The sequence below is a fragment of the Biomphalaria glabrata genome, chromosome 15 (genome assembly GCF_947242115.1).
Source record: "Biomphalaria glabrata chromosome 15, xgBioGlab47.1, whole genome shotgun sequence".
NCBI lineage: Eukaryota > Metazoa > Mollusca > Gastropoda > Planorbidae > Biomphalaria > Biomphalaria glabrata.
The window spans coordinates 31106892-31118267 of NC_074725.1; the positions used below are offsets into that span (position 1 = coordinate 31106892).

Consider the following 11376-nt stretch of genomic DNA (forward strand, 5'->3'; position numbering starts at 1 on the left):
CATATACATATTTTTAAAAAATATTAGGACATAAAAGAGTATAGGCTATTTTTTTAAGGAAACAACCGAAAATTCATAAAATCATCTTGAATTACTGGTACAATTATTATTAAGTGACTAGGCCTTGCTAGCAGCATTGTGTGTCCTGAGGCATAAGTTCTCATTTCTGTTGCAATATTTGCTATAAGAAGAAAAACTTACTTAAGTATAGATGTATTGCTGTGATGAAGATCTACCTATTTCATGTACATTTATAACATAATTATTGTGGAAAAAATTATGTACTTCATTGATCACTGCTTTTAAAGGGATAGTGTCAAGGTTGTAAAATTATGAATTCAGTTTTAGGTATTATTTTTCTTAAATCATTCACCTGAATAAATTACTGTACTGAGAGACTTATAAATTCTTAATTAGATATTAAAAAACAGAAACAAATAATTGATCCGTTAATTATTGTAGTACCGCTCGTCAAATTAAAATAAAATTATTACATATAGACAGGTGATACTTATTTTTCTTGCTATTTGTAAGGTGTAAATAATAAATATTGCACCATGTTGTATTTGGGTATTGCAATGCCCATTATGTATCAGTCTTAAAGGTGAACAGAAAGAAGTGACTATTGGAATTGCCAGACCAAAATGTTCCTGGTTAAACAAACTACATCATTTCTTGAAAATGTTTTTATGTTTTAAAAAAATAATTTTTTTCTTGAATTGTATCCTTCCCCAACAAACAGATCATCAGTGAAACGATTCTGGGGTAGTATAGTTTTAGAAGTCTCTATGCTGAACTAATTCCATCCCAAACCTTATGACTGTTGCATGCGGTACTTTGCTCCTTGCTATATCTGTCTTTATAACTTACTTCAAAAACACTGATCACATTTGTGTGAATGTATTAAATAGAAAGTACAGGGAAGTCCCTTCAAGAAGAACGTTTTCACTCAACTTTCTGTCAGAGAAGAATAAGTACATTTGTGATCAAACACACACAATGTTATAACTTCTAGACTCTTTAAAGCAAACCAGATCGCAGCAAATCAATAAAAAAAAAATACACCAATGGTGAACTGATCATAAAATACATATTCTTCTCTTGTGTACAAATAGTCACTTTCTAAACAAGACAGAGGAAGTAATTACAACAGCTAGCATACGATTGATATGAAGACCATTTAATAATTTTGTTTTCTGAATTATTTTCTCCTTTTGACAATTCTCAAAATAGAAACAAAGTGCACATAAAAACAGAAAATCAAAAGTAGACAAATCACTTCATTTTTTTGTTTACACTTAATTGATGAATGTTTTTTGTTTTTTTTTAATTCGATAAACAACAACATAGTAGTATCAGAATGAATCCTAAAGATCCATGAGACGAGGATTGCTTGATTAATTGTTACTAATGGATGGGATTTGAGACCTTCAGATTGTTGCAGTGGAACGGAGAGACTTCAGTCAATTGTTTAAATGGTCTTCTGTGTCCTAGCACACTAGCCAGTCATGCCTGCACTGCAACAAAGTCCATTCATCAGATTCACAAATCCCATTCTGCTAGAGGAGACTTCACACTCATTGAGCTCAAAACTGAGTGAAGATAGCTACAAGCGGCCACTTTCACTCTAGTTCAAATCTTAGCCACAAATTTCTAAAACATCTTGCAACAACTAGAAATCAATCAAGCAACCCACAAAAAAAAAAAAAAATCTTACAAAAATGATCAAGCTCAACATGTAAAATAATAGTGACGTAGATTAAAAGAAAAGCAAAGATATGATTAAAAAAAAAACATTTTTAAATTGATAAAACCATATGAAGCGTTGTAATTATGTCAATGAAAAGGAGCTGAATGCAAAGTTGGAATAAGAGTTCTTTAGAGAGTTCTATTTGACAACATTTACACCAATGACATGAAGAAAGGAATTCTATTTACAAAAAAAAAGTTACTTAGCTTTAGACTCGCATACATCTGATCCAATAAAAACTACTCAAACATTATTAATATTCAAACTTTCTAGTTCATCCAATCACATCTGCAAACATTGGTTGTCTGGCTTTCACACATTTAAAAGTAGTGATTTAGCTCCAACCACCACTGCCCCCTCTAGCTCCATGAGATCCACCCCATCCACTATAATGACCTCCAGATGTGGAACTACCCTCATTGCTCCACCAATTTCCTCCACTGCCACCACCTCCCCCTCCACTTCCTCCACCCATGCTTCCAAACCCACCCTGGTTAGATAATGGTGCCATAGGTGGAGGGGCTTGGTGATCCCCACCTCCCATATTTCCCCCACTACCCCCTTGGGATGGTCCTTGGTTTAAAGCGCCCCATCCTCCCTGGTTCTGGAGCATGGCTTGGGCAGCAGCCAGCATGGCAGAATTCAGGAGGTTCATACCAAGGTTTCCTCCCAGTCCATCAGCACCATTAGCTACTTTACCGCCAACTGGTCCAGGTGCAGAGGCTCTACCCTGAGCCCAACCACCACCTTGATTGTAACCTCCTCCTCCACCACCACCTTGTCCAAAACCTTTCCGGTCAGAACCCTGGAGATAGAAACATAGTAAGCAATACATTACATTTAGAATCAAACAAAACATCTTAGTTTAAACTAATTTATCACAGAAGGGCTAAGCAAGTGCATTTTCATTTGATGTCCTCAACCAGTATTTCTCATTGGGAACACTAAAGTCATGGATGCAACAAACTCAAAAAGGATACACATAAGATGCCCTAAATGTTTTTAATACTTTTCTTCATCAACATGAAGCACTTACTTTCATAATAATAATTTTTTTTAAAATCTAGATTTCAAGCAGCCATTTGTGATATTTAGACCTAAAAGAATTTAAAGTGTCACAGGGAATCAACAAATTAGGGTTGGTTTGTTTGCTAGTTTTTTAAATATTTTATAATCCTTTACTAAATCTGACCTAAGAGAGCAATAGCAATTTATAGAAATTTATATGGTATCTGCTGCGTGGAATGAATTTGTATTAATATATGAATGAATTTATGAAAATTACATGTTTGTTTGTTTTTTGCAAATGCTACAAGAATGGAGCATATTTAACAATGTTTAGGCTATAATTGAATATGATTTTGATGGTAATATTAATGTTTCAGCTGTAGATATTTGGGGAAAATGATTTAGAGCCTTTTGAGATCAACAGTAGCAATAGTAAAGAAAAAATTAACACTAGAACTAGTATCGATAAGGTTAGATCTGATCTGGTCAAACTAAAAATTAGAATGCAGCTAAATCAGTCGTGATATTTATATGTTTTTGAGCTCTGTAGACCTATACATGACTTGAAGCTAATCTTTAGCTCTATTCTTCTTTTATACAACTGCTCAAGGGGTAAATTAATCATGCAAAAAGAAAAAAAAAAATTCAGAATATTTTCTTACACCACTCCCAAGTTTGGATGATTTTATTTTTGGATCATATTCAAAGGAAGAAAAAGACTTAACTAAGCATGCAAAGATTTCAAATAGAAGTCAAAACTGCAGATGAAGTTAGAGGTTAGAAAGAGAAAAACTGCACTGTTAATTTCATATAAATCATTAATAAATCATTGTACAATGAACATATTCAGTTACTATGTGAATATTAAATAAGTCACTTTTTTAAAACTCTAGTTACTTGAAAAATTTGGAGTTCAACTTTTTAAAAATGGTCAAAGGTATGGTAGTAGATTACTCCTAAATAAATCATTTGTTTTTCTGGGGGAGGGAGAAGACTTTGAAAATGTTCTATTTAAAACCATTTGTCATCCAATTGCATGTACTGTTTGGTCTTAACTATCCTAACAAAATTTTTGTTCTTATTAATAATTTTGTGATAACAAATGTCCCACTAGTTTCTGTTCAAAATTTAAACAAGTTTTTGCTTAGTATGGCAAATGAGGTCAAGATTTTCTCTTTCTTCTTGTTATTTCAAAACTGTCCTGAGTATTATCAACTGAACATCACTGATAGCTTACCTTATCAAATGACTTGGGCGCAGCACTGCTAACATGAACACTAGCTCCTTTAATAATATGATCCTCCCCACACAAGGCTTGCGCTGTTTCAGCATCAGCAAAAGTGACAAAAGCAAAAGCTCTGTATGGTTTAGGAATAAAGACATCCACAACTTCGCCAAATTTGTTAAAGTAATTCCTGAGGTCCTCAGCACTGATATCCTCTGTTACACGTCCAATGAACACTTTACGATTCATCATCTGGTTATTACCCTCCTAGAAAAACAAAACAAAGTTAGTGATAAGAGAATACAAGCATATATTATATTCTAAGCTGTGAAATAAATCTCGACTAAAATAAGTTAAAACTAATTAAGTTTTATTTTATTTTCTACTTCCACACCAATAATAAATACACATGCATCACACATTCACACACACATTTATCATGCCTATCACTTCCCTTATAGCGTGCTCATCATTCATTACACATACATTTTACAAGTGATAACATTTTAACCTTGATCATGTTTGATCAAGCATTGCACTTTCACTACAGCCAAACTACAAACAAAGTTCAACAACCACTGGCAACCACTACAAGAGGTGTACATCTAAAACCCTTGGATGGAAACAAAGAAGAGTGCTACAAACCTGGCGATAACCTCCATCTAGATCATCTTCATAACCAGACCCAGACCCAAAGGAAAAGCTGCCAACTGCTTGTTTCGCATAGGGTTTAAAGTTGTAGCCTTGACGGGATGATGATGATGATCTGTGCTGAATAGGATGCTGGAAGTGGGGGAACATAGTGCTATCTTTGAGGGACTCAAGTCATTATACCTAACATTCAGAATTGGCTAGCTTTGTTTATAAAGAGTCTTAGTTAATTTAAATCTAATGTATTGGTAAAATTAACGGATGAATGTATTAGAAGCATTTATTACCCAGTTTAAAGAAAATACTTTAAATTTCTTTAGCGCAAAGAGGAAACTAACCACTGAGTTATGCCTATTTATTTCTAAAGGGGGCATGCATATTTTGAAGTGAACTCTCATTCGATACCATGGTGACAGTCAGAATGTTCAGCACATCCAAACATTTAACAATCAACTGAGAAGCTTTTACTCAATGCCATGTAAACAAATACACACACACATCAAGACATCTGACATGTTCACTGGAAGTTCAACTCCAACGGCTTGATCACAGTTGGATGCTAAGCTGCCAACTCTCTCATTTAAATTAAACATTAAATAAGCTTTAAACTCTAACAACTGTTTACTGATGTTAACCCAAAATTATTATCAAGGAAGATGTATTTTGCTTCCAAAAGAAACAGATTTAAAATTAATCATACCCCTTGTTAATTATAATTTTAAAAATATTAAAACAAAAAAGTCAGCTTAGGAAAATATAATGGTCACTTATTTAGTCGCTAGAATTTGTTACTGAATTAATCCCAAGGAAATATGATTAGAAAAAATATAAAAAATTGCATAGCAGCTTTTGGTATTCATCAGTTAATTTTTACTCATGACAAAAAAACAGAAAGAAAACTTTTTTTCTAATAAAAATTCAATGTGAACTGGCTTGTATACAACAGAGATGCCTACCTACAAAACATAATAGGATAATTTTGAGGGGAGGGTCAGGAGGTGTCAACCATTTGGTATTTTAGGGGGCAGACTTTATTTAGGAGAGGTATAGGGCAGTTATAATCATATACATTTTTAGCATTTTCTACACCATTTTTCTGGTTTCAAATACGCTACTAGAATATGATGTATTGTTAATTGCTTTAAAAAAAAAATTTTATTTAAAAATTCAGGCAATTGCTTTATTACAAATCTTTCCTACTGCACTTGAGAAAATAACCCTAACCCTGCCAAGTACAGACATCATCAATGCAAACTAGTCAGCATCTGTAGCAATACCTTTAAATTTGTTTTTCCATCTCCAGAATCAACTTAACTCCCCTTAATTCTTATTTTTATCTTACCCCATTTCTTCCAACAGCAAGAGCAGAAGGAAACAACAGTTGTTTTAAGAACTCAATAGAAGTGTGAGGAGGCATACTTGAACAGATTGCATTTTTTTCCTGCTAAATGGACCATCTAAGGCAGCTGTTAAGAACTATGTCCCAAAAGTGAAATGATCCTCCACACAACTTAAGCATTATATTGTTTATTTGTATGCGAAAGCTAATCTATTCACACCATAGGCGTACACACTTTATTCTTTTTTTTTTTAATAATAGATAATTCTATTTTAAAAATAAAATGACATAATCTTCAAACAATGAAATTAATGTTACTTAAAAACAGAGCTTCCTGAAAAATTTGTTTACATACTTTCTAATGACTTAAAAATTTGGGGTATATAAAAGTGAAAATTTACTTGATAACACTTGTTTTAGTAGGCATCTCTGTGAAAATTTCAACAATAATAATAGCAAACTAAAGCCTAAAACCTTTTTTTTTGTTTTTTTAACTTTATTAGGCACCAAATACATTTTTTTTAAACAACGGTTGAAAAATGGCAGCACAATGTGCACATATAATACTTCATTTGTACTTTTAAAATGTCAATTTTATGTATTTTGCCCACTATTTAGACAAAAATCTTGAAATACTCTATCCAATTAGTGCAAATTATCCCGGAAAGTTTTAAACACCCAGATAAAGAAATGACAATCAACAGATGAATGGGGAAGGTGAAAACTTACTTTGGAATTGGGAATCGTTACATCACACCATCTTCCATCTATCATGTGACGCTGAGCACAACATTTCACTTGAGATTCATAGTTGACAAAGCGAATAAAACCAAACCCTTTGGACTGGCCACTTTTGGTGTCTCTTTTAACCTACAGATATAAAGAAACACAAAATGCTTAGGCAAGTTGTTAGATTGTAACAAATCTTGAAATGCATTACTCAAAACAACAAAAAAGAGATGGAGCAAGTAGACATAGTCTTAACACCCATGAGAGTTTGGATTTTTATTAACAAAGTTAGGCCTAGACATGACTTTTCGGTGCAAAAGAATTATGTAAACCCCCAAAAATGTAACCTTTCAACTTCAATCAAGTTTCCCTTGACTAGATTTATAGATTAAAATTTAGAAAGATCAATATCTTATCTAGACATGATTCTAGATGCATGTAGATGTAATCTTGATATCTAGATCAATCTAGTCTTTAAAATGGTTTTATGTATTTTCCTTTATGAAAAGATGATTAAGTTTTCTTGAAAAAGGATAAGTCTCAGATAAATTTGTAAGTTTGTATATATATATAAATGAATGTATTCTTTTTCAGACTAAACGTGTGAGAAAAAGATGTTAAAATGTAAATGGTACCAACACATAGTACTTAAGTGAAAGACAAAAAATCCACAGAAGTGAACATGATTTTAAGTCAGCAGATTGGGCTTATGAACCTACCTGAACTAAAATAAGTTCACCAAACTGTTGAAAGTACTTTGTTAAATCTTCCTCTGTACTCTTCCAAGGCAAACCAAGAACAATGAGATCTGAACATTTCTGATTTTCTAGCCTTTTGGTTTTAGCCACAGGATTGTCATAACCATCTTCACCTTTTCTTTTATTCTCTGGCAAAAGATGATAATAACATTCAAAATTGACATCAATAGCTAAACAATGGACACAAAACAAATTCAGTATTCAAATTGAAGAGTTTATTTGATCAAAACTGATTGGATGAAAGCTGCCATTTGTTGGATATGTGCAGTCATGAGCAAAGTACATAGATCTAGAATCTGTAATGCCAACAAATAAAAAGAAATAACTAGGTCGATAGTGGATGTCAATAGTTTTAGAGTTACGACTACGGGCATAAAATTTAGATATTTTGGCACACTAGACAAACAATGGTTGGGCACTGTAATCAACATTTTATTAATTTTAAAATGAATTATGGTCAATTAGATCTAGAAAAAAAAATCTAAATCTAGATCTAATGATTATAGGCGACAACAAACATTGCACAATGTCTGCAAGATGCAAGTTATTGTAACTTGTAAGGTAGGAAATTAATGTTATAATTTATAGAGGAAAGGATGCTTGACGGCCACCCGGGTTTCGGCTTGCTTATCGATCACCTCACTGTATTATTATTATTATTTCTTCTTTATTTGAATGTTTACTACCCAACTTCCTCTTAAATATTGCGCATGCACCATTTTGTCTCACTCCCGACACGTACAGCTCCCTTTTTCATTGAGAGAAAGTAATTTTATCTGGGGTCAAAGTAGACTACTGTAAAACTGCCCTTTTTTTTTTCTCAAGGGGAAGAACGAGATAGGGTCTGGTGTTAACACGATTTTTAAGCCCCTAGATATATTAAAACCCAGTTATAATGCTTCTAAATAGACATAGAAACAACAAATACATTTCACTACCCAGACTCTCCTATCCCACTTAAACACGTAAACAGGGGGTGGCCAATAAGTTTTTCCTTTTCTGAACCAGAAAGCATATCGTCATATGACGCAGGTCATCAAAGGGAAATAACTTGACACAGTAAAGAAGGGGAAATAAAAAAATTTGTTAATGTTTTTTTTTAAACAATTATATGAATAATTTTGTTGTTTGTCAAAATAATATTACAAAATGTATATTTAAGTTATATATGTGTTCTTGTGTTTGTTGTTACATGTTTTACTAAAAAAAAAATTCATAACATATTTATAAAAAAAAAACTAATGTGGTGCATGCAAAACATATAACCATTTATTTTAAACCATTTAATAGGCAACAAATATGTACAAATATTATGGCACTAGACGTGACTAGAGTGTGGATCCAGATTTACAATATAATAAATTGGCATCAATGGGCAGCTGAAGTCACAGTAGCAATATCATTGTAGACCTTGAGCCTACAATTATTGATCGACCAGGTGCGCTAAAGGCCTTTGTGTGAAACATCAACATGCACTGGGCTTGAGATAAGTATACACTCACTATGCTAAGTGTAGTCTAAGAGATTGAAAAATCAAAAGATAGTATGAAGCCTACTCTCCCTCCCTTTTTTCCCATGTCTCCTAAGCATACCATAAGAGTGGAGACGCTCTTTACTCTATATATAAAAAAAAAAGGTGAGAGAGAGCAGGAGACTAGCAATTATCGATCGACCAGTAACTGGTACCAAAAAGGCCAAGGTGAGACAGGCACGCACTACGCTAGTGGAGCTGTGCTATGTTACATGTATGGGAAAAAAAGTGCCCCGTAGAGACAATAAGGTAGAGTAGAGAGAAGACTCCTCCTCTTCTCTGCCGTAACAGAGGCGATTTTTTTTCCCTAGAGCGACCAGGCAGGTTAGGCCCAGAGTAGTGGACTTGGTGTGACATCAGTTACATTTACTTACAAGCCAAGAATGAAAGCGTGGAGCATGGGAAAAGTGATCATATGATAATATTGATATGGCTTGTTTCGTTGCGCTAATGTACAAAAAAATAAAATTAAGGATGAAATTTCTTAATAATTTTATAATGTTTTATTAAATATATTTATATGATGACGAATTCATTGACACCCTCAGTTTTTTCATAGGCATAGGGAGATTGGCTTAGGCTTAGCGTGGCCGACAAGCATCTTTTCCTCTAATTTTTATTTTATTTAACACAACATCACTGAATCAGTGACTGGATAATCAGTGGATAACAACAGACGACAGTAGACTCTAATTCTAATAAAAAGAGAACAAAAAATGATTGATAACCTTTACCCTTGGGAAACACAGCAAGATACTGAAAATTTCCCCAAATGCCATCAGGTGGATGCAAAATTCCGTCAGCAAGGCGAATTCCACGAAAAGCGCCAGAATCTGGATTGCGGTATTTCAAGCCACAAGCACCAGGAAACTGTGCAGAAAGTGTTGTCAACAGCAAAGTGCCATCCGGTTCACTGGGAATTTCAACTGGTTCGTCGCTTTCGTCCTCAACGACTTGAATATATTGTGCCATAGTGGCTTACCTTAAATTCAACTCTAAAACAATTTTTTTTATCAATTTACTACAACAAACAATTTCTAAATTCATGCAGGAGTTACAAGATGGCGGAGGAAAGGAAGACGTTGATAAAGCGCCACCTAGGGTTAAAATCTAGACCTAGATTCTAGTTCCTAGATTTAGATAGGTTACGGCGGCTACCATATAACTAGTCTAGATCTAGATCTATGTCGCGTTTGTTTATTTGGATGCACTGTACCCATAAAGTAGCCTAGGGTATTATGTTTCCCACATATTCTAAAATCTAAGACAATCAGACAATGTTACACAAACCGACAAAACAAGCATAATGCATAGAAAAATGCACGACTAGATTCTAGATTGACCTAGGAACAGGCGTAGGATGATCTATATCCATAATGTCCATATATATAGCAAATTTTACTGTATAATCATGAACTGCGATGTGGTCAGAGCTGAATATCACAACTATAAGAGTATTAGTTGTGTGTTAATACAATAAAATCAGACGATAAAAATACATCACATTCACCTTGCTCTTAGGGTTTAGTCTGTGGAACCGTTGGGGCACCACGCATGATCTGTCAACCGTACCGTCTTTTCTCCATTCCTGTCTATTGCAGTGGCGTTCTAGCATCCATGGCGCGAAGGGGTTCAATGAACCCGGGCCCACGACCAATAGGGTCCCACAGCCTATGGCGTAGCAGAGGGGCTGATTGCACTCGGACCCATGACTCTTGACCAGTTGGGGCCCCCTCGCGATACTATAGAAAAAAAAGCTCTTCTGTTAACACTAGGCTACTATAGCATATAATCTGAAAAGCTCCCACAAAATAGCCACATATAGCATGAATTTTATATTTGTTTTAAAACATTAACCCGTGGTTTAAGCTATAGAGAGTATGCACCAGCGGCTTGGATAATTAATTTGCTTTAATAATGTAAAGAACTGCTTTCCATCAGGTTTATTCTAAAGGTGGCGAGCCCTAGGCCTAATTGTACCATTGAAAGGACAATTGCTGCCAGTTCGTACCCTACTTTTTCCCCCCCTGTATGTTCATAAACCATTAGTATTAATTAGGGGGTGGGGGGGGGAGTTTGGTTTAGAAAATATTAATGTGTTGAACAGAAAAATAAGGAAAGGGGCGGATCTATAGGGATAGCCCTAATAGTCACGAATTAATATTTCATCAGCTAATTATTCAATTTTTTCAAACCTTAATTTGTTTCTTTTATTTTCTGTATTTAAAATTCATAAATTTGTTTCTGATTTATCGTATACCTATTGTTAAGGCAAAAAAAAGAGGCATAAAGCCCAAGGATTCCTATGATGATAAAGCTAAAACTGAATAGCGCAAATTCTGAGGTTTCCTTTTTAGAAAAAAAAAAAAATCGAATGTACGAGAA

At 34.1% G+C, this 11376-nt stretch overlaps 1 protein-coding gene across 4 annotated transcripts; it reads right to left on the reverse strand.

The window, feature by feature from the left end:
* Positions 1-1159: 1159 nt before the first annotated feature.
* On the reverse strand, positions 1160-10083 carry LOC106069676 (TAR DNA-binding protein 43-like). Of its 4 annotated transcripts, none has more exons than XM_013229385.2 (6): positions 9726-10083; positions 7422-7588; positions 6703-6843; positions 4629-4766; positions 3996-4250; positions 1160-2555 (listed from the first exon to the last, which is right to left on the reverse strand). In XM_013229385.2, the coding sequence occupies exons 1-6, from the start codon at positions 9961-9963 to the stop codon at positions 2085-2087; spliced, it is 1410 nt and encodes a 469-aa protein (XP_013084839.1). In that variant the 5' UTR covers positions 9964-10083; the 3' UTR covers positions 1160-2084. The 4 variants fall into 4 exon arrangements, with proteins under 4 accessions (XP_013084839.1, XP_013084838.1, XP_013084841.1 ...); XM_013229384.2 differs by having other exon boundaries at positions 9720-10083; XM_013229387.2 differs by lacking the exon at positions 4629-4766.
* Between the last annotated feature and the right edge of the window lie 1293 nt (positions 10084-11376).

Coding starts and splice junctions, on each gene's coding strand:
- LOC106069676 (XM_013229384.2), bottom strand. CDS start 9,963: ATGGCACAATATATTCAAGTCGTTGAGGACGAAAGCGACGAACCAGTT. Junction 4,767..6,702: donor TAACGATTCCCAATTCCAAA/GTAAGTTTTCAC, acceptor CCCCACTTCCAG/CATCCTATTCAGCACAGATC. Junction 4,251..4,628: donor TAGATGGAGGTTATCGCCAG/GTTTGTAGCACT, acceptor TTGTTTTTCTAG/GAGGGTAATAACCAGATGAT.